Source organism: Sparus aurata, chromosome 14 (genome assembly GCF_900880675.1).
Source record: "Sparus aurata chromosome 14, fSpaAur1.1, whole genome shotgun sequence".
NCBI classification, from domain to species: Eukaryota; Metazoa; Chordata; class Actinopteri; order Spariformes; family Sparidae; genus Sparus; species Sparus aurata.
In genome coordinates this window covers 6,392,505-6,419,904 of record NC_044200.1, presented here as the reverse complement: position 1 = coordinate 6,419,904, position 27,400 = coordinate 6,392,505, and the positions used below count along the sequence as shown (strand labels likewise).

Genomic DNA, 27,400 nt, shown 5'->3' with positions numbered 1-27,400 from the left:
CTCTGAAGTCAAGTCAAGCTCAAGTTTACATCTCTACCATTGACTCTTCAGAGTTTGAAATCCCAATAATCAGAGACTGTTGTTAATATTTGATAGCCGCAAGAATGTGTTGATCTCTTAAAAGTGTAAGCCTTGTCTGGGAGTTGCTGTAGCATTTGTTGTTCAAATCACTGATACAAATGGCATCAAGTGGTAAACCTAAGCCAAGGCTTCAAAAAGTTCCTTCAGAAACCTGTGGCTGATATCACAGATGGTACACTTTCGGCACTCAGTTTTTTTCCCTTTACTTTATGCTCACTGAGTGGGCTGTGTGTGCTTTGCACATTCAGTTTTGGTTCTCTTCCTCATAACTGACTATCACTCACTATCTGCCCCGGACCGATAACCGCAGAAGTTTTAACTTGCTAAATGTGTGGGATTAAAGTAATGCTAATGCTCGAAAGAAGCACCACTGAATGTGGCAGAGCTGACTGTGCACAACCACGGAGGAAGACGAGAGGGAAAGAAGGGTTGAAGGATTAAGTCTTGTTTAATGGGATTCCTAACTCTCTTTCTCTCTGAGCACAAAGGCTTTCCAGAGACTTTGGCGGCTCCTCCATTTTTTTCCCCCTGGATTACCTCGGCTGTTGTAAGAGAAAATCGGCCCTGCTGGGCAGATTTACCCATTTCCACCTCGGATGGCTGTAACGTCAAGGAACCACGCGCCAGCTGCATGCATCAAAACAACACCGGTTGAATGAAGAGGAGGGGTAAGGGGTTCCTAAATGCTGCCAATGTCTGGATTCTCACATCAAAGATGAGACCCAGACAGTTAAATAATAGGCTTTGGCAAGCAGCAGGCAGTGGATGTTAATTTGTACTGTAATGACTGTGAAAAGATGTGGAGGCGAGAGCAGGATGCACGGTGGGGAGCGCCAGCTGATCACTGGGAGTGCTCCAGGATTTCTTGGGGTGTGTGTGAGTGGATGCATAGTGAGTGTGTGTCTGAATGTGTGCAGACTTTGACGAAATGGGTCAATATATTGACCTCTCTGGGCAAAAAAAATGTGTGGGAGAGATGGAAATGAACAAGTTTGCTCATTTAGTTTGTATCCCAGAAGTGTTGCAGTGCATAAGACATACACACACACACAGACACAGACACAGACACACACACACACATGCATGCACAGGTCCCACCTGTACATGAAGGGGGCCACAGTGGCAGTATTGGGATGGTTGTGCTGCTGCTGCTGAGGAAGCTGAACCACTCCATTCCCTCCAAGTGCTGCTCCTCCTCCAACCCCTCCTCCAACTCCTCCACCACCCCCTCCCAGCATCCCACTGGACCCAGATAGGGCTGAGGTGCTGGTGGAGGAGGTCATGCTGGTCCTTTTGCCCTCTGGGCCCCCAATGGAGCGCTGTATGTAGAAACTCCCACCCTGCCCTCCTTTGGTCAGCTTGGCCCTCTCCACCTCTCCGCCCCGCATGTTGCCGCTGCTGTTTAAGGTGGCCTGGCTTTGGCTCTGCGACTGACTCGGAGACTTGGACGTTGTGGTGGAGGGAGCTTTAAGTCCTGACTTAGGGATGCCGCTGGAAGCTGAGGAGACGCCATCTTTCTTTCCAGATGAAGGCTTCCCTCCCTTGGGGATGAGGCTGGCAATTTTGGATGTCTTCTTGGTGGGGTCAGCATATGACTCATGCTCCTCTTTGGGTGGAGAGCTGTCCTTAGAAGATTTCCCAGACTTGCTTTTGTCCTCCTTGACTTTGGACATGGATCTGCTGCCATTCGCAGAGGCTTTTGAAAATGAAGACGAAGGGGAGGAAGAAGAGGAAGTCTTCCCTGGTGTGGCTAGAGAAGATGCAGAGGACTTGGTAGGCATTTGTTTGGCTGTAGCACTGCTACTGCCACTACTGCACACTGACCCCATGGGCATCAATCCATCGTCGCCGTACTCTGACAGGTCGTCCTCTTCTTGCAGAGCCATCTCTGCCACAGATGGCGACGCTCGCGAAGCCGATCTAGGATTAATCAGGCGGAACTTCTCCAGCATGGACCTCTGGGGTCCACCGCCGCCGACTGACCCTACTTTTGATCCATCGCTTCCGTGTTGAAGAAGGCCTTCAGAGCCCTGGGGTGAATGTGTGGGGGAGGGTGAGTGTGTGGGGCTTGCCAGCATGGACGAAGTGGCACTGTGCTTGAGGTTCATGGACTTGCTGCGCCAGGACTTGCCGGCGGTGGGTGAGGGGATGGCAGAGGCCAGCTGCTGCCCGCTGAGGCTGGTGGGGACCGTCCCTCCAATACCGCTCCCATTCATCCCGCCGGGTGCTGGGATACCCCTCACCGATTCTGAACCAAAGAAGAAGAGAAACACAATAGGGAGATTATTTGGTCATAATTGCTTACTCTCATACTGTACTTTGCGGCAGAACTTCTATTCACCCTCTGTCTGAACGCTCGGTTTTAATGGCCATTTCTTTCAGGCCCCTCTAAGAAAAAAAAAAAAAACAGCTATTCTGGTTGTTCAGCTTTCACAGGTCCAAGGAGGCACTGGCCACTATATTTCACATTGACTCTGCCGGTGATATTTTATCCCCTGCCATGCTGTGGTGAATGTATAATTGTGACATCACAAACTTAAGTATCTCTTGGCGGCTCGTTTGAAGGCACAGTTTTTCTGATCATGTAAAACATCTAATAAAAAACATTTGTTACATTTCTATTCTGGACTATAACGTTGACATATTTTGGAAACACTCATATGGATCTTATTAAAATATGGGGGATCATGCACGTACAATCAGTTTTATACAGTAGCAGTATTCACTGTGGAGACTCAAACTGAACACTTTGGAACCTCAAGACTCAAGTTGTATCTGTGGCAAACTTTTTCAGTTTTTTCTTTATTTCACATGAGAAATACTCCACACTCTTCTTCTGTGGTTTTACACACATTCAGCTCAAAAGTTAAACAAAAAAGGGAAACTCAGAGGCAGTCAGAGTAAAAAATATTTTTATATTTTGATATTCCCTATCGGCAGAATATCAACAGCAGATTCCACTGTTATTATTACACTGGTGTCTCAAAGCAGTTTGAATTCATGCACGCTGTAACTTCCAACTCCTGATTTACACTTCTATGGTGGCCTGTCACAGCACGTTTGCAGGTGGATGACAATGTTTAACAGGCTACAATGTAGTCATCGTGACAACGAAAGAGATCACAGAAGCCATGTTAACATGGAAGAAAAGAAAATCATCAACTCACAGATCCACAGTTCATCATCATCCTTTGATGATCAATAAGTTCTAGATTTTTTTTTATTTTCGAGAGGAAAGTTTCGCTGCACCTACCTACTTTTTAACTTTGATTTTCTGCCTTTCCTAGAATCATTGTGGGATTATACTGAATTCAGTCATGCTATACATGTAGGTAGTGAGTGTAGTAGAAAGAAGAAAGTGAGCTTTTGCACTTAAAAAAAGGAGCACTGCAACCTCAAGTCAGAAAATGTCTTCCATATTGAGGCTACAGTGGGTGTAGAAATTGGTGTCTGCCTCTGATCCCAGGATTTCTCTTGCTATGATTGTTCAACACTGGTGGAAAATGGCAGCTCGAGAAGAAAGAGCTTGCTCTCTCAGGAGCTCACATCAAAACCAAAATCGCTGAAACATTTCCTGCTGTCAAACTCAAAGCTGCTGGAAATATATGGTCACCTACATTTAGCCATTTATCTACATGAAGAAGAACTTTTGCAACGTACACAGCAAAGCTCAGACATGAAGTTAGACCTGCCATTAAAAAGTACCCTATGGAGTTTATGACCTCTAGTAGGGGTAGACTATCTGGCCAAAATAATCACAGTCTATTTCATGTAGCCATAATGCATGATCTAAATTGTGCTTCTTTTTTTTTTCCTAAATTTGAAATGGCATGTAGACTACAGCCAGACTTAAAATATCTTATGAATTTCCATTTGCACCATTAAAACACAATTTTGCACATATGATGGTTCTTTCTTGGCACAAGCTCCCATCCACCACACTGTCAGCTATATCTCATGTTGTGTTATCTTAAATACATCGATGTAGGAGCAGTCACATGTAGTAGTAACAAGTTATTCATCCAAAGCCATGGAGTTCACTACATCACCGTACTGGTATATTCACATCGGTCGGAGTTGCTAGTTAATGAGGCTTAATGAGGCAGAAATAAGAGACCATGAATGACAGAACGCAGTAAATCTTATAAGAAGCTGGAACAAACAATGTTTTTGACATTTTTGCTAAAAAAAAACATAAAAAACAAGGACCCTCAAAATAGTTTGTTAATAAAGATTTAAGAATTACAAAATTATGAAAACATTTTACCAACAATCACTTAATCAATGTCACATAATGTGATAAAAAAAACCTCAAAGGCTGTTCAGGCATTAATTAGATAATCAATTCTTCAAATGAATTATTTAATATATATGTCTAGAAGTTTATCATATGTTATCACATTCTTTCAAGCCTTCTAGATTTTAACTGCTTATCACATTCACTGGCATTTATTCCATTACAGGCCTGAATGCTGAGCTATGATGCACGACAAAGCTGTTTACTTGTAGCAGATTTTCTGTGAAATGGTGTTAGGAAAATATGACATGCTGAGCCAAGCCTCACACACATACACACAGAGCACATAAACATCCATCATGCGTGCAAAATAAATGTTTTAGGGTCCGCCACTGAGCATCGACCTTTATACACACACCCCACTTTTCCCGGCCGGTTGATACTCTGGCCATCAGACTTCCCCTCTCCTCTCTCTTAGACACACACACAAACACATAGAAGATCCTCAACCTGACAGATGAGTATAGTACTTGAGTAAGATGGACACAACAGAGGACAGGGAGGAACAGACGGATAGAAATACATCTTCAGGATGTGAGTTATGAGAGGGGAAGAGAGGCAGATAAATAGAGAGGAAAAAAAAGGAAAAGCAGAATCAGAGATGGAGCTGGAATAAAGTAGCGAAGGCGACGGATTGACAGCATGAAGTTATGCACCATTAGACTGAGTGTCTGTCTGGCTGTCAGTCAGCACAGTGAGCAGGGTTCAGCTGGCTGTGAGTCACCTCACGTCTGCAGTTAAAGCCCCTTCAGGCAGGGGAAGGGGAGGGGTTTGGCTTCAGCTGCGTCTGGGGTCGAGAGACTTTAGCCGGCTTACACTTCTGACAACATTCCCTAAAACCTTAAAACATGCCTCAAAAACGCCTCAGTGCAATCTGTCAGAATATAACAGAGACGTTGTTGCACATTGTGGTGTATAAAATGGAATCCAGCACCAATGTGTAGTAATGGTCAGGGTATTTTATTTACTTCCACATGTCTTCATTCAAGACAGGATACTGTTATTCTTTATTTCTTCACCATTAACACAGCACTCATTAGGACTGCAAGAGAGAAAATCTGCGCTATTTCTGTGAAACTTCTGGTCCTCATGTTTTTTATGACTGCATTTTATGACTGTGGCCAATCAACAGGCGTAAAACTACTGCTGCTAACGCTGATGGCATCATGAATATCCTGCTGAAATCATTTCAGGACACAATCCAACAAAACCAGCTGGCTACCAAAGCATATCGATCATCAGTTTCGCCAACAAAGCATCATTACGTCAACTGACTGAAAAACACTGAACATATACAACATCTATGGCTGAAGCATTAATTATACAGGGCATTGACATAAATCTAAAGATAATTTTGTACCCAACATTTACATACTGCTCCTCGGCTGTTGCTTGTTATCTGGACACTCTTTGTAGGTCCTGTATTTAAAGCAAGGGTTGGTAAGTTACAAGCTGTTAGCTAACTCAGCAGTACTAAGCATATAGATCCTGGGCCAAAGAAGCAAGTGGGAGGCAGTGGTAGTGACAAGACCACTGCTCAGCCGCTAACGGAGTACAACAAAGCACACAGGCCCTGACCGCATAAATGAGTCGCTGAGGCAATGACACACTCCTTTAGCAGCTAACGTTAGCCCAATGCACACACCTATAGCAGTAAGGAACAACTGTCATGCCACGTAACCCCTTTAGACAGACGTACAGTCATGACAACTATTTTGCTTTTCTTTATATAGAGTTTATTTATGTATTTCTGAGACTAGAGAAGAAGAGAGCTTGGTGGAATGAAGCAAACTAGCTTCTAATACATCTCCCAGATGTCTAGTGAGATATACTGGGCAGTCCGTGTCATCAGGCAGTGTGTATTTGTGTGTTTTGGAGGAGTGGCTATAAAGGGAGAGGGTTTTTGGATTGATACTTTCATCATGAGGCTTTTCTACAGCCTTCCCACCCCTATGCCATAAAAACTGTGGCCAATGAAACTTATCATCTATCTTTAATTCTTAAGACTATGTGTATGTTCATGCCCTACATGGACCGGTAGGTATACATCTGATTGCAGGTGCATGTGTGGACATGTGAACTTGTGTGTTTACATCTAGTCATGTACATGATATAATATTCAAGCATGCAAAAAAGTATGCACACATCTCCTCTGAATGTGTCGGTGTGTTGTGTAAGTGTGTTTGTGCAACAGCAGAACACCCCCTAGCTTGTATATAAATACTGTTTCTGCATATTTAAAAGGGCAACGGACTAGCAGACAATCCTTTTCCTGTGATGAGTTAGCAGGTTAAAAACCTGAGATGAGTCAGAGAATGAAGGGAAGGTCTCAGTTAAGTAGAGGTTAGTCTTCGCCAACAAACCTCCAGCAGATAGACTCGCAAATCATCTGGCTTACAGAAACACCACCCTATTTTGTTAGTCTAGACAGCCATTACACCAATGTGAGCGAGCATCTGTTCTCGTGTTTATGTGTTTGCATGTGTGTCCTCTGTATCACCCTTCATCTTTTGAGATAGCGCAGCGGCCCCCGAGGCAGTTTATGAATGTGAATGAAAGAGGTTACAAGCATTTGTGTAACTCTGCGTATGTGTGTGTCCAGTCAATTAACCCCTCTCTTAAGATCCCCCCCTCCCCGCTCCTCCCTCCTCATCCCGGAGGCTGTTTTGTAGTGCCACCACACTTTTCACCATGCAGTCACTTGCCGTTGCCATGGCAACAGACTCTTCTTTGCTTTTTTTTTTTTTTGCCTCACCGGCCAAGGATTGAAATGTCACTTCTGGGCGGTGGTGGACCCTCCGCTAACAAGTACATACGTGCTGTTTGCAACCACAAGACAAAGCATGGATTTAAGGAAAGAAGAATGACACATGCACACACGTACTGTACATTCACATACAGGTCCATGGACATTATATGATGTCAACAGGCTTTTCTTCACCTCTTCCAAACTTTACAGCTTTTGTTTTGTAAGGATTTTGAGACACAACTCACAACCAAAGCTGCTCTCCCGTATTACATCACTGTCAGAGTCTGGTTTCAGAGTTTCCTTGTAATTGTCATCCTACAAGCAAGGGAGCAATCCACAACTTTCTTCTGTCCATTCTTATGTACAACTAATAAACCCTGGCCTTTCATTCAATTTAGTTGCCTAATTAGGTAGTTGCATGGCAACAAGACTGATGCAATGCTCCACGCCCTTTGAGCTCATGTTCTATTTGGTCACTATTTAACACTATGTGTGAGTAGAGAAACAAAACAACACTCTAAAGGTTTCGCTTCATCCCCATGAGGCCATACATGCCTGTTTGTAAAAAAAACTGTTGAAACTTGCAAGAGACAACTAATTTCTCTCTAACTAATCATTTTGAAGTGAACACTGATTGCGCAGTGTGATGGCTGTGAGAAAAATGACACCATCTGCTTGTAGATTGACTATAAACCTCACATTCACTATGTTTTCGGTCTGCCACCGGGCTGGATTTTTTTCTCTGAAAAACAAAACTTGAATGTGGATTTTCTGTGAAAACTGTCCACTGCAAAAGAAAAAGAACCCCTGCTGATGGAGGAGGCAAAGACGGCGAAGAGGGAGAGTAATAGAAACCAAAGTAAAACCAGAGCGTACAAGCATTCACTTGATGGAGAGCAGTCCGGTGCTGTGTCACAGTCTGTTCCCCTGTTGATATGTGTTTCCTCATAACACCACAACTTCAGATGCTAACCCCTAACCCTAACCCTAAATCAGTAAGTAACAACACCTTCCTACTTATTAATACAACCAGGTGTAAAAGCCAGAAGTGAAACAAGATGAAAGGAAGAGAAAGAGAATGTGTAGCCTGACAGGGCTATGTGAAACTTGGAGAAGAAGACAAAGAAGAAAAACATGTGAGGGTGTATTAAATGGCTTGTGGCACACACTTCCTGTATCCATTTCTGTCTTCTGCTCTCTGCTACCTGCTTTTGCCCAGAAGGTTCTGTCTGCATTGCTGACATTTCCCCACAATTGATTTTCTTTCTCCTTTTACTTTAGACCAAAACACTGTTTCATCTCTCCTGCAGTGGGGAACCAACGCCTGTTGTCTTATCGCTCAAAAAACGCAAAGTTTGTCTTCTGGCAGGACTCAGCTGCCCTGTGTGAAAGGTCCAAAATGAAGAATCCTCCCTTTTAAAAAAAGGAATTTTCCCTGAACAATAAAAAGAAACTGATACATTGAATCCTTTATGATGACGTTTGCTCACAGACAAACCTCAACAAGTGATTGATTTCTTAACTAAAATAAAAGACTGAAATTGGTTTCTCAATAATTTCTGCTTCCTTTTGCTCTCTTTTCAGCTACAAACACTTGATCACACACTCCCTGTCCACGCTCTCATTTCCATCATCACTCCCTCTACCTCTGCTTGAAGAGACTGCAGTTTCAGACAGAAATCAGAAGGCAGAGTACACATCTTTTGTAAACTTTAAGAATTTAAAGGAAGACAGAAAGACCAAGTAAAAAAGGAAGTTTGCTCTAAGTGCTGCCTGATGCCCTCACTGCATGTCACCTCCACACCTCCATCACCTCCTACTGATCTCCTCAAACTCTACAGACTAAATCCTGTGGTGTTTGTCCTCAGTGACTGGACAGTGCTAAAGATTAAATGCAAGTTCTTAGTTTTAAAACATTTTATGATTGTAAATACTGTGAGCCAAAGCAAACGGTTGTCATTATAATGTCATAAACTCCCCAGGAATGGCTTCAATTATTAAAATGACTGTGAGCAACGGGATAGGTTTTAATTATAACGATCTATGAGCCAATAAGTCATGATGAATCTCCCGAGCGAGCCAAAGGCAATTCTTAAAGCCAACAGCAGCAGATAAGTAATTCAAACATTGCGTGCTGATCCATTTACTCTTCACAACAGGAAGAGACTAAAAACAACTATTTATTTGTGAATAATCAGTTTTGCACTGAATGAAATGCTGCTTGCTCTAACTCAGCTGTTGTGAGAGCATTCTCTCAAACAGAATCACTCTCATTAGCTTCATCATGCTCGACAGAGCAGCAGCCTGAATTTGCCCCTTCGGTCATCTCTCAAATGGCTCTCTCCACAGTGTGAAAATTTGTCTGCGCCTCCACTTAATGGCATCTATTATAATTCACTTGGAATAAAGAACTGGGGATGATTCAGCAGACTGGTAAAGACTGGTAAAGCAAGCGACTGGACTCCTCTGCAGCCGTTTGCCGGTCTGTCTGAGTCGGTGGTGCCACCAAGTGGTTGGATGGAGAATTTAAAGTGGGTGCCCATACCTACCATCAACTCCATCATTCATCACAGACTTAACTTCTGAAGTGCTACAGTGTGTCTTGTAGTATTAAAGACAACAATATGATATTCTTACCTCTGTCGTTGCCACAGGCATACTGAAGAGGCTTGCTCTTGTCGATGCTGTTGAAGCTCTGGCTGCGACGGTTCAGGTTGGATGAGCCCGGGCTCCTGGAGGCCCCGCTGCCTGCAGCAGGTACTCTAGAGGGGCCAGGTAACCTGTAGGGACAGGTGCAAAAGAGATGGTTTGGACATTGAGATACTATGTTGGAGGTTAATCTTTTTAGAAAAAGACAAAAAAAAGCCTTGAGCTGAAGCTCCTCTGGGGGTAAAATCGTCTACAGTCAAGTTAAAGGTCAGTGTGACACCATCATTTCTGACTAGGAAATGAAAATTCTCATATGTACATTCAAAGTGTTGTTGCTCGCTGTGATTGCTCCTTTTTCTCCGTACTATCTATGAAGAGATCCCTTCCGAAAGTGATTTCAGTGAAAGCGATGGGGACAAAACCACAGGCCTTCTTCAGTTAAAATGTATTCTTAAGTTCAGATGGTATGTTCTTAAATCACAATTTTTAAATATCCCCCCCTGCCTTTTTTTTATTTTACAACACTAGGGTTTACAAAACATTTGAGTCCTCTGTGCTCCATTCACAGAAAAAAACACAATCAATTTCATAAAATGGAGTGTTGAGGATGAATTGAGGAGTCTCAGCATGGTGTAAGAAGCAGCTAAAGCAAAACCTACGAAACCAAAAGGACAATCACTTTGGAAGTTGATCAAATATATTAACACTACGTGCTCAACCTGCTGCTGCCTGGCAAGAGATGCAGAAGTATCCACTGACCAAACCAAAGAGTTTATTTCGTCAGGCTGACAAACTCCCTAGTTCATCCTCAACACTCCATCACAAAATGTTTATTTTTGTGATTATTTTTTATCCAACAGTTTGTATAGTTAAATTTTTTTTGTGTGTGTGTGTTTAGCTGAGAGAACTGTATTGTCTATTTCATACTGCTGGGGCATCAGTGCTATGTCGGTCCCTTGAATTACAAGTACTCATCTCTTTGCAGCCAGTGTGCATAAAATTATAGCAACCAATACCTCTTTAACTGTTCGTGGTTGTGAGTGTTGTTTTAAGAGAAATTGAACCGAACATGAATTTGAGCCCTGGATGGTGTGGGAGTGAAAACATGTTTCATTATGGACTCAAAAAGACAGAAAAAAGACCCTCAGTCAGGCCTTTAGTTGTGCTGTGCAGACTCTATACAGTACAGGCAGCACTGACCCGGGGCTCAGTATGTGTCAGTGTGCAAGATGAAGCGATCAAGTGTGTGCCGCAAGACTGAGTGTGTGTTCCCGTGTGGGTTGAGGAAGATGGAAGAAAGAAGAAGGAATTGAATTTGAGTTTTGGTGGAACTACGTGACAGAATATAAAAAGACACATAAGTTAGCTTCATGACAGGTTGACTGAGATCTGTCAGCACAAATTAGTATGGAAAAAAACGAAGTAGAAGTACACGAAAATAGACATTTGAGACCAATGATATGTAGTCACTCTTCACTCCTTTACCTCTACCGACACTGCATAGAGAACCAGGACTGACGCGCACACCGAGGAGGTTTGCGTTTTCAGTCAGTCTCTCTACTAACTCACACACACACGCACACTTTTCGCATAATCTTTTTCTCTCGACAGAGTCAAAGCTGCCAGTGTCAAATGTTGATTTGCCATGCTGCAGCTGGAGGATTTGTACGACTCCCTCGAGGGCGCTAAAAGAATTATCTCATCAAAAACCTGTTGTTATTGTAAAATAACTTTACATGCATTTTGCCAGATGCTTTCACCCAGATGTTTGTTGGTGAGTTGTTTTAAAAAAACAGATTTGGCATCTGGTTTGGGGATGAGAGGATTTATGACAGCTCAGATCTATTTTCCACCATTAATCACCATGGTTATGGTTTGATGTGATTTTTATGAACCGATTCCAAAACCACATTTTACATTACAGTCCATGGTTCATACCTGGACTCCCCTCCCCTCCGAAACTCTTAAGATTACTTCCAAAATGCATGTCCCATCAAGGGATAAGAAAGACAAGAAAACAGTGCAGAAACATCCCACGTCTCAGAGCTGACACACTGTTGGAACATGACGAAAAAAAGGTGGGATTAAAGGTAGGTAATGCAGAAAAAAAAAAAGGTATTGAGTGAAGGCCTCTCTCGCATCAGAGGACTGTGGGTGGTTACATTCACAGCCTGGTCTGTGTCAATATTAGGAGGGAGGGAAAAAACCTTGAAGGGATTCTAACAACTTTGTGTCTTTCTGTCTCCCGGCCTGAAAGCTGTCGTGACGTCCTCTAACAAAGATAATTGATTCGCTACGCTGAATATGTCACTCGGTCTGTATTGCAGATGGAGCCGAGATGTCGGGGAGGAAAGTTTTTTTTTGAAGGGTGAAATCCTGAAGTGGTCAAAAGCCCCAGCGGGGGGAAAAAAAAGAAAACAGATTTCATATGTTCCATTTTGTCTTTAAGGCCTTTACTTAATAAAACCAGACAAATAGTCGATGTGGAGCATGGATAAAAAACTTCTGTATTTTTCAGAAATATCTCCCGAACTGCAGTGCATTGCTTTGGCAAATAGAAGTAGCTGTGATGAACTTCATCTGGAATAGATGGTTTTCTCTATCAGGCAGTACAGCCTGCCTTTTCATCTACTGTCAGACATACCACATGAACATGTCAGGTCACCTTTATTTTGAAACGCTGACTGTGTATGTGAGGGGGCATCAAAGTATCAGTCACCAGTAGGACAACCTGCACTACATCGAGACAAGACAAGTCCATGACCAGATCAATAAAGGTAGTGTTGGGGAGTCTTTCATTTCCCTGGACTTTCCTTTGAACACATTTAAATATATTTAAAATTATTGAAAGAATGTGATGACACTACAGTGTTGACATTATGTTAAAGACATCAATGTATCATGTTGCAGAGGTGTCTATTGAAGTTAGCATGCTAACCAGCTAGCCTTGGCTAGTTCTGTCTTATAATACTTTGTACCTCAAGAAGTCTGACTGTAACGTTCATGCAGAGTTAGTTAATAGGACTGCTAGCTGCATGGCCAACTGAGCTAACAAGTTAACTGATACTACAGTTAGCTGCAGTTATTATTATTAGAAACTTGTCACCGGCAAAACCACTGTTTTCCTATTGTACAGTGCATCTAGGGTGCGTCCCTTTCTTGCACTGAGCATCTCGTTTTTTTTTGTTTTTATTTAAGAAGTTGCAATATTGTAACGTTTCGAGGGAAAGCTGCAGAGTAGTACTGCTTTTTCCATTAATTCCATATGATGGCTGGTTAGCACACAGCCTTGGTCCACAGGCCCACCACATTGTTTCGCCCAAAACACACTTTTTCAAGGCGTTTGGAAGCAGCCGCACCTGTAGCGGTGAATCTCTGCGTGATTGGGGGCCTGTGGTTGTTTGCTTGGGGTATGAATTTGCCAATTCTTACATACTGCAACAGTCAGTATCATTTTTTGGAAAATGTTGTTCACATAAAGACTCAATTCATTTAATCTAGGATATTGCCCTATGTCCACATATCAGACAATGGTAGATAAAAGAGAAATATCACCTTGCCATACTAATGCTCTAAGTTCATCTTTCTAAAACACTAAAACAGCTCTTCGCAGTGGAAGGCAGCTCCACTAACTGATATCAGCAAGGAAAATTATGCTTTAAGCTGCAGGGCTCATCAAAATAACCATCCGCTGCATTTTCTGATGAAACAAGAAACACAGAAAGCGTGCAATAACAATATTCAGCACTACTGCAGCAGAGGGACCTGAATGGTACTGTGTATGATTGCAGAACTTCCAGCTTGCTTTGGGTGCCTCCCCTGAAAAATAGAACAAGGCTCAGCGATTAAGCAACCTGCACAGCATGTAGTCAGAGCAGAACTGCCTAATAAGTCAGCCCATATGCTGAACTATGCAGACATTGTTTTACATAGACAATTGTGCAAAAAATAAAATGTGCTTAAGAGCAAAAAAACACTGACATCGAGAAGCGGTAAATGTGCCAGTGCTGACAATCAGTTTCTCTGAATGTTTAAGATCCTAAAACATCCGACTGTACATCTACAGTAGCGACACCAGCAGACTGTTTAGAGATACTGATCTAGTTCTGAGAGCAAAGACTTGGTGCTCTGCCTGAGTGATCACACTGAGCTGCAGCCAGAGGTGGTCCTCAGCCTAAAGCGGAGGCTGCCATTCACTGGGCTGAAACAGATGGGCGAGTAAATGTGTAATAAACGAAGAGAAAGATAGAGAGCATAGAAATGACAAGGGGGAAAAAACAATGCTGAATTTTAATGTACAAATGACATACCTCACAACCATAAAGAGGCAAAAGCATCCAGAAACACACACACATGCAGAGCTATAGGGCCCTTAGCTCTCAGAGGTATAATCAACAAGCACAAAAAAAAAGAGACCACACGCTTAAAAGAAAAAAGAAAAAAAACTAAGAAGAAATGAAAAAGAACAAAGGAAGAATTAAAAGAATGGGAGTGAAAAGGAAATAGATGCAGATAGTCAGAGAGAAAACACAGTAGCGGCAAAGCCAGATGAGAGAAAATGAGAGATAAACAGAGAGGAAAATGAGGGTGAGATTGGGGCAATTCAGATGGAAAACAGAGGCAGTCCCTTTTATCATAAGATTCTTTCATCTTCCAAAACACATGTTTGATAATGCATCAGCAAAATGGAGCTTGGGAGGGAGCTGTGAAGTATATTCTGGACAGTCATTTTGCTTTGGGACAGACCTGGGGAAGTGTCTTTGAAACGGAGGATCTCCTGCCTGACAGTGAAGAAGAAAACTGCTGGACGGCCACATTATTCACCCTGTCAGTCACCAGCCATACACAATAGTTCTGTTCTTGCAGAAGAGAGACTGCCTCATATTCATTCCCCCCTGCCAAAGGGTTCACCAGTGACCCTTTGCTGTATTATGACAATTTCTACATCAACATCCTCAGTCTGCCCAAATGCAGGTTATTTGGACCAGCTGGTCTGGAATACACACAACCTTCAGGGCAAAGTCGGAGCTGCCTCAGGCTCATTAAAATGGAAGAAACAGACCACATGGTAGCAGGTGGCCAACAAGGTGTCAAACATCACCCCCTGCTGCAAAGATGATGAACTTTAAGGACCACATCAGTACTGCAGCCCATTTAGGACAATAAGAGATATATATTTTACATTAAATGTTGACAGAAAGGTTAATAGTGTGCGCACTGAGTGTGTATAAAAATCTGTGCTAACGATGGCTGCCTGGACCTGTAGGACAAATATGGCAAAACATCTAATCTAAAAATGCAGAGCATCTATTTATAAATGGTGAGCAACAATTTGTAATACAGAGCACAGACCATTTGTAGTACAGGACCTTAAACTTGCAAACACACCAGTATTGTCTTTTAAAAGGCATAATGTCGCCCAACAATTCATACAAATGTTCAAGTAGAGGTGACCCCAGGGAATGGTAAAATCACTTAACCCTGGCAGCATTGGAGTATGTTCACACCAGCCTGGCTTATTAAGACTATAAAACTAATTTAAGGTTAGTCAGGAGCCCTTCTCAAAGAGATCCACAGTGCAGTTCATCAGGAATAAGACAAAACTGAGCGCCAACAAGAGGAAGTAACCCATTATGAAAATTGTACAAATGCATGAGAAGTTCTATATTGGCGCACAATAATCACCAGTTACCAGTTAGTTCATCGTTGAAATACCAAGCATAAACAAATGAGGGAAACCACTTGTCTTGGACCTAAAATGCTGTTTTCTTTATGAATACGTAACTGGTATGCACACCAACGATCACAAATAACATCAAAGAAAGCTCTCTCTACTGGGAAGCATGAGTCTAAGCTGAGCATAAACCTACCGCAACATCACCCACTGGTTTGTGGAATACAATTTGAAAAAGCCTTGAGTTTGGCATAACGGCTGTCGCAACCTTAGTTTAGGAGCTACAAGTAATGGAACTTGGATGAGAGAATACATCTGAGGAGGGTAGAGTGATCAGATCTGAATGAAAACCTGAAGACACGCGATGGAAGCCACTTGTCAACTACAAGCTAGCAATGTCCGAAGGCACACCCTGCTTTATCATCTATTTACTCTAAATGGGACCATAAAATACGAGACACTGAGACCACAAAATCATGAGGTAAAGGGTTTACTGAGGTGATAAATCGATTGTCATGGATCTTCTTTTTGCAACCAGTGCAGTTGCTCCCTACTGGCCATTAGAAAGAATGTACATCGCATTGGCTTCAATTTTCAGACCTGGACGCTCCGTCCAAATTGTATACAGTTATTAATTATCTAAGCAGACCAATAACAACACTGCTACACAGTAGACATGTTTCAGCCCGTTAAGAAAAAATTGATGGATAGAATCTATGAGAGTCACTGCAAGTAAAAAGTGCAGTTGCTGCTATTGTAAGGAGAGCATTCTCTTTAGCTCTAGCTAACGAGCGGAATAAAGAGCTTAAAGAAACTCCAGCACCTGGAGGGGAATACTCTTCATTCAGTGCAGTATGAGAGAGAGACACGAGTTGTTTTCCTATTTTAGAACTGCTAAAACTTTCTCGCTTCAGGGACAGGAGAGGAAACAATTCATGGTGATAAAAAATAACTTGCTCAGATTGCAAGAAAGCAATTAAATGTGGTAATCGGGTTCGTATGAATGAGAATCAGACAGCTACAGGAGAAAGGTTTACACTCACTGACCTCCAGGTTTTTGTTTTTGTTTGTGTTGAATGTGTATCTTCATGTGTGTAGGAATTAGTGAGCTATTTCTGCAGAGCAGCAGCAGTGAGGTTTGTTGTCAGTGATGTGAGCGAGCAGATTACCACCCATAGAGCTGGAGCTGCTGGCTGAAGCATTTTTGCCATTGCTCAGTGGCGGCTGGAGAGGAATTATTTGCCAACACGCTGGTTCCCACTGCATCTGGGCTGGAACAAATGCTGTAAGCATCAGACAACTGGACCCTGGGGTGTGTACATACAGTGTGTGTGGGTCAATGTCTCATATGTATACGAGTACATCTTTTTTTTTGCCCGTATGTACATTCAATGTGTACAGTTGGTGTATGAACCAACGCTACTACACACACAAACACACGGGCAACCACAAGACTAAGAGCCTACATTTTTATGTTAATGGGATAGTAGGCAGGTCATTGTCCCTATATGTATATGTGGGCTTGAGTTTACCAGCTCACATGACACTTCTAGAAGCCAGTGGTTCCCGGACTGCTAGCTACAGTCCAGCACTTGGCAAGAAAAAGTGTCATTATAACACTGTAGCTTATTTAGCAGCAGCTTCTTTGCCAAGATGTGTAAAAGGGCTATTCCCAAAGGACACATCACACAGTGCAGCACTTCTCAAGTAGCAAAAGCGCTGGACTGAGCACAGAGATTAACAGACTTAAAGTACAAGTAAACTGCTTGTGTGAAAACTTTGCAGTGATCCTCAAGTCCCCTTCTTTTGTGATTCGAGCAAACCTTTCTGGGGAAAATTTTCAAGACCTGGTCGACTGGTCAGTCAAATGATTTGGACACTGTGAGATGTTTTTCTCTTGAGTTTCTGAGTTCTTGGTCTCATTTTCGTCATCACCCTTTTTGCAACTTGCAAAGTGTTGATTCAAGTTAGTTTCAGTGCGATTCATCTCATATTAGACCTTGTCATTCGTTCTAATTCATCACTGAACACTCAGCATTTGCTTAAATACACATGACTCATATAGAAAAAGCAAGTTATGAAAAAGCACCTTTGCAAGTTTATGTCTATGTGGCTGCATTGGCCTTGACACAAAAGAGCAGTAAAACTGCTATGGGTGTTCAGAGCTGAAAGGGTGAAAAGGGTAAAACTGAATATTATAATAAATGTTCAGCCCATTAAGAGAGGCTATCTTTTCATTGTGAGCTGGCATGATGCACAACTACACCCCCAAAGCCAAAAATGTCCGCATGGACGCAATAATGTGATCTTTTGCTAATCCTTTTTGATGGATACTCAATGGAAAACAGTACAAAGACAATAAATTTTATGTTTGCCCTTATCAACTTCAGAAACAATCTTCAAACAAATGGGAGGGGGGAACCAAAACCTGTGAGAGCTGTGAAATGCTCCAAAAACACCTGTTTGGATAATTCCACAGGTATACAGGTTAATTGTAACAGGCGATGGAATCATGATTGGGTATGAAGAGGAGCGTCCTCGAAAGGATCAATTTTATTACAAGCGAAGATTAGCGAGGTCTGACGCTCAAACATATGATTGATCAAGGGATACTACTACATACGCTCTGGAACACTTACTGCAGTGTTAGTAAACACAGCTCATTTGCAAATGATTGCATTCTGTTAACCCTAAGCAGTTTTGGAATCGGGGCTGTACACATTGCAGAGGTATCCTTGAGCAAAACAACAAATTCCTACCAGCTGCTCCCTAGCTGACCCTGACCTTTGATCTCGCCGAGGTGCCACCAGAGAATCACAAGAACATGTGGAACAATGTAAAAGCGTGAGAATCCGATTATCCAGTCTAATAGAGGAGGTCCAGGAAATATTAGCCATATTTACCTTGTGTTTTTCTTCTGTGGTGACCCTATTCCACTGTGGCCCGGAGGACTTGCATATCGCGCTGTGAGACTGAGGAGAGAGCAGAGAAGATGACAGACGGACGGTCAACACAGCCAGAAGAGGGATGAGACCAGCGACTTGTTGGAATTTTTTTTTATCCGTGCCTTAATGTAATAATGTCGGTGAGAGGAGGCATTCAGATAGAAGCAGAGCAAAAAAAAAAAAAAACACACACACATACCCAGTAAATACAGTACTGTGAGACGCCAAGGCACACTGCTTTGATTTCTCACATGATGGCTCACACATGTTTACTAGCACACGCTTGTGACTAAGCCAATAACATTTCCCAATCCATTTATAGGGCCGCCGAAATAAAACGGCCCGAAAGACTTTCACAATCAGTGTCGAGGTGGCACCGTTTAAAAGAAAAACCCCAAAACCCCACAACACACGACGCAGAGGCGAAGGAAATGCCCACAGCACCAGTCATAGTTTTATAACCCAACACTCGCTGTTAGTCATTCACAGAGACGGGAATTAAACGCGGGCCTCTCCATTCATGTTCGACAGGAAGTAGTTAAGCTACTTGTAGAGTGCTTCACGAACACAGCGATGCCTTTAATCTCCATACGCACAACCTGTAAACAATGCAATGTCCAAGGCCAGGCGGTAAAGTGTTGTTTACTCCTGCCTGTAAATGCTCGGAGTGTAACTTCCTGTGTGAACTGTGTGACTCGCGGCCCATGTGAGTGTTTCTCACTTTGTTGTCATGAACTGAGTGAACAGAGCCTCTATTGAAAGTTAGCTGCTCTATCAACATGACATACAGTATCTTCTCTTTTAAAAGTAGTTCCAAATGCCTGAAGAAATTAATGTTTGTGGCTGACTTTAGAGCTAAAAAACGCATTTGAAAAGTCAAAGCGACAGCATCATTTTAAATTCTGCCTATGAAGAAAGTAAGACTTCTTAAGGACATTTTGGCTGAGTGTGCCTCAGCTAGCATAACATTAGCACCACATAACTGACCTTTTCTGCTTTGCTCTGCGCATTTTTCACTTTTTTCACATTGTCTTTCACTTTTCACTTTTTGGCTTACTTTAGAGCTCGAAAAAACAAAACAATGGAAAACCCACTCAAAGCAACAACACAATTCAATTCTGCCTATGCCGAAAGAAAGACTCCTCATTGACATGTGGGCTAACAACACAGCTAACTCTGCTAGCATTACGTTAGCATTAAAATGAATGATCTGTTCTGCTATTTTTCACTCTTTAAACCAAAAAATCAACATTTTCATTAGCAATTATGGACACAATCCCACACAAAGACAGAAAAAAAGACAATGATGAAAATGCAACTCAAATATAATTCAGGCAGTGTTGTGGCAGGTTCAGCTAATTGGTGCTCACATTGAGTTAGCTTAACAGAGTTTTTCAAAAGTAGAACAGGGAGCTTATCAGAAAGCTGTTATTAGCATAATTAACATAGCAAATTGAGCAAATTATTTTTAAACATAGTTACTTACAAATATATAACCATTTCACTGTGTACACTGAAGAAAAATATGAAAACGAGCACTGGAAAATGGTTGCTAGCAGAGACTGCTAAGCTAGGCTATCTAGTGGATGCTGCCAACTCACCCATAGGATGAAATACAACTGAAGTATCACAGTTTGGTCACAGAATCTTGTCACAAAAAAAAAAAGAATAAAGTCTGAACAAAATGCTGACTGTACTTCTCGCCTCATAGTAGTGCATTCATAAATATGCTAACTTACAAGTTAGACATACTGGCAGCTATCAAATTCCCTTCTTCAAGTGGTTTTAAATAGTGAAAACAAATTCTTTTTTTACCGAAGCCTGTCTTAATTTCAGACTTTACTCCTACCTTGTGCAGGCTGACCAGAGATAGTTCCTTTTGAGAAGGGAGCGCGGGAGCTGCTGAAGTTCAACTGTAAAACCGCCCTCAAACTGTCCTCTAACTTCCAGTGACCGGAGCTGTTGAGCCTCAGCTGGAGGAAGCAACAAAACACCAGCCGTCTGTTTAGACGTCCTCCTTTTTTCTGACAACGAGGAACAACTCGTTCTCTGTTTTGTGACTGTGGGCTGCTGGTTTGGCGTCGGTGAGTGAGTGGACAGAGACAATAAACTACCTATACTGGGTGGCTGAGTGACGCACTGCACTCGACACATCTTATTTTCTGCTCCGTCTGCTTTTCAGCGAGCAGCTCTCAACTTTGCATGAAGCTGAAAGGCCCGCTTCTCAAAACTTAATCTTACATTTCAGAGTTCTATGCGTTTATCTGGCACTGTGACTCAGAGTAAAATACAGTTCGGCACAAAGATTATTACTAGAGAACCAACAGTAGGCCTGTTATATATCATTTTATCGAAGGAATTACACATCCCAGACATAAAATCAAGAGCTGGTATTATAAGGAATAGGTTTCGGTACAAGTGGCTTACTTGCAGTGACTTTCATAAAAAAAAATCTATTACTGATGAATATCTTCAAGTCTCTTGTTCATGCATCATTTTCTCTCATAGAGCAGTACAATAAAGGGAGGCGTGGTGCAGAACCTCCAGGCTCTGCTGAGCTGTTTTAGAATACATTTAATCATTCTGCGATATCAAACCAGCTGAGAGACCAGAGCGACGGTGCGATATTTAATACTTTGTTGGGAGAGGTCGAGCTGTGGATGACAAGGATCTTTTAAGGTGGTGGGCACAAATTTAAATTAGCTGTCTCGCTCACCAGAAAAGTGTGATGTGATGCACACACACACACACACACACACACACACCAACAGTCTTCCTCTATTTACATCTCTCCCCGCGGACGGTTCGGCTCGTTTCTTTAAAGCCACCTGTGATGAAGTGCCCAGTCACGGCGCGTCTCTAATTGACCTTGCCGGCTTTTCGTGACGCCGCGTTATGCTAACGAGCTTCGGAGCAGACAGCAGAACGCGGGGGGGAACAAGTTCAGGGCAGTTTGCCATCATAGCGGCTGAGCGTCTTCGTATTATGTTATTAATGAAGTATATGATACATGACACGCCGGTTAATGATGTCTAGCGACTAGAATCGTCCCCCCCTAGCCTCCTCCTCCTCACCACAACCCAGACCACATCTCATCTCCCAGCAGTATGTTTTGTGTTCTATTAAATACCCTAAATGGCACTTAGCACATGGAAAAGACAAGCTTAGACGGAGATTAATGGAGCCTGTTGCACGCTAAAATGCTTTTTCAGCTTACTGTTGGGGGAAAAAAAAAAAAAAAAGACCTTATATTTGTGCATTACGTTCCTCTAAAGGAATATAGCCTCTGTCCTTCTGCTTTTATTCTGCCTATCCTCCCTTTTTTTTCCCCCTGTTTGTATTCAGAGTAGGAGTGAAGTGCAAGGCTGCTATCAATGAGGGTTGGGTTTGAAGACAACAAAGGCAGCGCGAGTCTCGGAGAGGGTGATGTCAGTGCTGCCCTACAGTTTGTATATGACAGTAAAACACATCAGAGGTGCTGTGGTGCACATTTTCTTCCACCACTGAGACCCGTCCTCCTCCTCCACCGTTATAAAACGCACTGAAACATGAAGGCTATGGTATAGATTTCCCCCCCCCCCCGGGCCTGGAGTGCATATTCAACCCGCAGCATTTAAGGTCTTTCCAATGTGGAAAAAGACACAGGAACACATGAGGACAGGATCTAGGAGTGTGGAAAGGAGATGAGGCGGTGGCGGTGGTGGTGAGGAGGAGAAAGAAGGGGGGGGGGGAGCGGTCTGTCACTTTCGATCTAATACAACATTCATCAGCGGGGCCTCCGTCTAATACTCCGCGACGCTGCGGCGCACGTATTGGACGCCGCCGCCGCCCTATTAAATGTTGAGTAATATCAGTTTCAACTTGATTGTAGCCGCAGCGCTGAGGGCAGACGCAAACTGATGGGTTTCAGATCCAAAATGGCGGGCGCTCGGGCATTGCGGCCAGCGCGATGACAGCAGGTAATAAGATGTCACCCGACCTCTGTGTCAAGGGAGGGGGGGAGGGGGCATGTGACACAGTCAGCTCTACTGATGCTTGTCATGTGGCCACGTGTTGCACCGCAGACGTCTACAGGTCGCTGCTCTGGAAACTGGCCTTAGTGCTCTTTATGCTACACCTGCCCCCGATCCTGTAGTACCAGTATATCAACAAGTCCTCCAACCTCAACAACAACAAAAAGGTTGTTTGGTCGCCCCTGTGGAATAGGGGATCCAGACCGTGACAATAAAACAGCAACGTCCCTGGTTCAAAGGCCGGGTTCGGCTAGAAAAGACGCACTTTCGACCGTGTTGAGAGGAAAATCTGTCCGTCTGCCAGTTACTTAAATATGGGGCTAATGGCACACATTTTGGGACAGTCTCTTCTGGAAGATGATCAAAGTGTTGTACGAATGAAACAGATGGTTGTGTAACAAATAGGAACAGGGCTTGAGAGACAAATTCAAACCCCAGCTACTTTCACGCCTGGCCGGTCTCGACATGAAGAGGATGGGAATGTCACATTTTGGTTTGAGGAAACGGTTGGATGCAGCTTCCCCGGTTCTGCTGGAGGGGAAGTCTGAAGGTGCTCAACCATCCAGCAAGTACCTCCGAGGAAGTATACCGTGACCGTAAGTCAGACTTGGGAAGTTTGTTTAATGCACTATCCCATATTTCTCTTGCTTTGTTTCCTGTTTTTTTTTTTTTTTTTCCAAGTGAAGTGATATATTTCCCAAATTCATGGATTTTATGATCTCGATTGGAAGGATGTTATTCATCAGTACCTTTAAAAACGTGTACAAAAGCATGGTTTCGTTTGGTTCAGGGAAGAAAAAATTTTTAGTTTAAGTAGGAAGGGGTGACCATGATTAAAAGACACATCTCCTGTTTGTAGGATATGCTGTAAGACGCAAACAGTATTGTCCTGATCTCCCAACCCAACCTTCCATCCCGACATTCTGCCTCGAAGATTTAGAGGGAGGTCAACAGCTACACGACACGGCCCACTTGCTTCTCAGAGACGATGGCCATCATTTGCCGAGCTACAAGAAAGTCCCAGAAGCTTAAACGTAGATCATTTTTGAGTGGTTCAAGATAACGACAGTCTTCGGTATCCAGTAGGAAATGATAAATTCCTCTACAATTTCCAGACATTTGTCAAGCAGACAGTTACTGAGCTAAACATAAAAACACGTCCTCCGGGCGGCGAGGCAAACAGAAGAGAACTGATTCAACACACATGCACAAATCTCAACAAACAAGCTGTTTGCAAGGCGTGTTAATGACTTCGATACATTTCACTGACAGGCATCAAGGTATTGTTCATATTTATCGATGCATTAACTGTCATAAAAAGCTAGACAAACAGGACAAGAAGAACCAAAGCATTTACCAGTTCATGATGCCACTGACACTAATCCATCCATCTCATATCAACATGTATTCTCAAGAAAGATCCAAACTCTGCTGCCTCGATGTGACCGCTCACACACAAATACACACACAATGCACAAACTAAAACTGTACCTAGGAGACGAGTCAGGTTTTGCCAGGCTGCTGGCTCTCCCATAGGGCAAGCGGCTCTTCCTGTCGCGAGACACGGCGGTGGGCAGGCGAGACGAGCGCCAGACCAGAGGGTCAACTTGTTCGCCCCGGGACATGTTGAGCTAAAGAGGGAGGGTTGTCAGGCCTGGGCCCCCCCCTGCCTTCTAGAGCACTGAAAACGTCCCGTGGCTCCGGGCTGTCGTGATCTGTCCAAAGGGGAGTTCCCCTCGGACACACACACACACACACACACACACACATAGTCACACACATCCCATCCCCTGCTCCAGAGACACCAGTTAGACCAGCAGGTGCTGTCTATAGAAAGCTCCATACCACAACTGTAGATGTGCAGTAGGACCAAATGTGTGAGCTTGTGTTTGAGCGTGTGTGTGTTTGTGTGTGTGTCTGTCTGTGTAAATCTGCGAGACAGATAATTTGATAATTTGCAAAGCTTAACATTTTTAATTTAAAACATCCATTCTTCTGGCTTATCTCCTATTTTATGAAGTTACTCAGACATGCTAAATCTTCAGGGTCGGCTCCAGCTTACACAGATTCATCACTGTGGAAAATTAGAATCAGAGCAGAGTTTTTTTTTTATTATTTTTTTTATGAATACATTTAATTACATTTCAGTGTTTCCAAAGATGCCTGCATACCAGCTGGGTGTGAAGCTTCAAACAAATGAAGATTACAAATCATCAGTGTAATTTAAAGTTTACTTGGCGCGATGTAAGAAGCGCAGGGAAGGCCGACTTAAAGATCAGCTGCTTTACATTCAGTTGATTCTTCAAATAAAGCCAATTGTTCACAGTCTGGGTGAGACGAGCACGCTGCCTTTGTTTAATTTAAAAAGGAGTGAGCAAAAAGGTATTTTGGCTTAAACTAAGAATCTCGGTTTACCATTAAAAGACAATGCTCTTCTTGGCCGTTTCTCTTAATTTCAATGTGTCGGGCATCCTTGCGAAATCCAAATGAGCACCGCGAAACAATGGGGTGTGTCAAAACAATGCATCATCGAGAGATTTCATCCACTTTAATCTCCACATGTTCCCTTTTATTTGCTCTTAAACAACTGTAAGGTTTGAAATATCATCCTTCATTCCGCATCGTGACAGTATCATAGACATTATGTATCGTGCTGCACAAGCTCCTCATTAAAGCCATGTATTTTTACAGTGGGTGAAATATTCAAACCCAAAATTAAAATGTTGCTATCAAATTAGAATATTCTCGATGTGCATACACACTTCCCCAAGAGTCAGTCTGACATGTTTGATCTTCTTCCCCCTTTTGAGAATCTGTGATCTCAGCTGGAATTGAAATTAAAGCTCTGCGGGTTTAAAATGATGTTTGACTCCAACCGCATGAGTTCATCATGAATGTCCAACCAGTGAGTCAGCTGCATTTAAGAGGTTAAAGGGGTAGTTCACTCAAAAATTAACATTTGTTTACTAACTAATCACCCACCACGCAGATGGAAAGTTGAAGTAGACAGCTTCTACAGCTGATGTAGACAAAATCCTAAATCAATTTCAAGAGAAGGGATCTCTGGGCTTCTGGAGACTTAGATTACACCAGGGGACCTGTAAGGAGTGTTTATATGTCTTTTTTCCAGTTGTTGTAAAAAAGTTTAGGAAAATGCTGCAACACCGTTTTGCTGTGAAGCTTTTTGTAGGCTGGGAAACACCCCTTCACTCACTTTCCACCTGCATGGGTGTGAGTAGATAATGACTGAATGTTGGGTAGGCTGTTCCTTTAAGGTGTTTTTCGAATCAGAATCAGAAGATTTTGTGGTGAATCTTCCCTTTAAAACTGAAGAAATTGGAAGCTGTTCAGACAGTGTTTTCCTTAATTTAGCTAGCAACGGAAATTAGAGCATGGGATCCAACTCCCAGAGCAAATCATCTGTGTCTGACTCACACACTCATGATCATCTCATTCTGGTTCCACCACAAACACACACACACACACACACACACACACACACACACACACACACACTCGCACACATCATCATCCACAAGAACAATCAGAGGTCTTACTAATTTGCACTTTTTCCAACAGAAGTGCTTTATATTAAAAGTGGCTTATTGTTGTCACGGCCCAGTTTGCCCTTCTGGCCAGGTTGTTCTTCACACAATAAGTATTAAGTACCCATGAGCAACATTGTTTCATCCATTTCCTGAACAGAAATGATTAAAGTCCTATTTTCACACCTCTCCAGACTGTCTTGAACCACAGTGAGAGGGTCAGGTAGCCCAGACGTGCCCAAAAACTCACAGTTTAATAGCTCATTTCATCACTTGACAGACACGGAGTGATCCTCTGACCTCCACTGTGGCCTTCAGCATTCAGATGTGATTAACTTATCAGCCCAGAGCAGTGAGACATTACTGAGGGCTGTGGACAGCGAGGGCAGGGGGTCTTGGTGAAGAAACCTCAAAGATCTCTGCAAATAATACTCAAATATCTTTCAACCAACTTGTCATCAGACACTTTATTGTGTGTGTTGGTTTCCGCGTGTCTGCCAAGCTGGACTGATGTAGCTGATGCGTTCCCGACCTCACTGTTCAGTGTGTATGTGTATGAGAGCGTTTGCCACCTGTCGTTTGGGGGGGGGGGGGGGCAGTGTGGGAATGGGAGGCAGCTGTGCCCCTAATGACCCCCCCACACGCACATACACACGATACACTGACCCCAGCGCTGCAAACTCCCAGCAGACTGAGCCTAAAGCGTTCGACAATATCATCTTACTTGCATGCCCTCTCCTCAAGTGCTGAGACTAACTGCTCTTATTGCACTGATTTAACGCACATATTCTGCCACAGACTCTATCACACACACACACACACACACACACACACACACACACACACACAGCACAGCCAAACAGAGCGGCCGTGCTGTAACTCGATCTGGTCAAGGGGAATGCCGCTCATGTGTGGCATGTCAGGCCTTTCTTTAGATGCTCCTCTAAGGCCTGCTCTGTCTATTTACATCACACAGCGGCCGGCCTCCTTAGCTTTTACAGCCTTTTACTGCTTAGCTGCCTGTGTGCCAACACTTCTACTGCACAATGTCTTCATAATATAATACGCCTTGCAAAAAAAATGTGAACTCCATCATATTTGACTACTAAACTAAGGACGTCTCACCATCCCTGAAACACGCAGTAATGTCTGCCATACCAAAACAAAAGACGTGCTGGGGATCATGGGAGTTGCTGTCTTCATGGTTAATAACAAATGCAATTCTCCGCCAGCTTCCTTCCTCGCTCTCTGACTAATCATCTGATGTTGTGTATCCGGTTGTTCTCCACTGATTTAGCATTGCACTCACATAACACTGTGGATGTGAGACGGACACTTGGACCAAAAAAAAAAAAGATACAGAGACATCCTCACGTTTATTTAACAATACTCTTCTGCATGTCAAAACCTGTGGATTACCCACAATGCAACTCAAATACTGACAGTT

At 43.0% G+C, this 27,400-nt stretch overlaps 1 protein-coding gene across 12 annotated transcripts in view; it reads right to left on the bottom strand.

Annotated features, from left to right (window-relative positions):
• nav3 (neuron navigator 3) overlaps positions 1 to 27,400 on the bottom strand; it is a 443,539-nt gene that overhangs the window by 86,832 nt on the left and 329,307 nt on the right. For 11 of the 12 annotated variants that reach the window (XM_030440425.1, XM_030440422.1, XM_030440427.1 and 8 more), the window contains 3 exons: positions 18,354 to 18,422; positions 9,765 to 9,907; positions 1,180 to 2,329 (listed from right to left, as the gene is read on the bottom strand). In XM_030440425.1, the coding sequence (XP_030296285.1) occupies positions 1,180 to 2,329; positions 9,765 to 9,907; positions 18,354 to 18,422 (1,362 nt within the window). The remainder of the gene's footprint in view (positions 1 to 1,179; positions 2,330 to 9,764; positions 9,908 to 18,353; positions 18,423 to 27,400) is intronic. The other variant, XM_030440420.1, reaches the window with a different exon arrangement.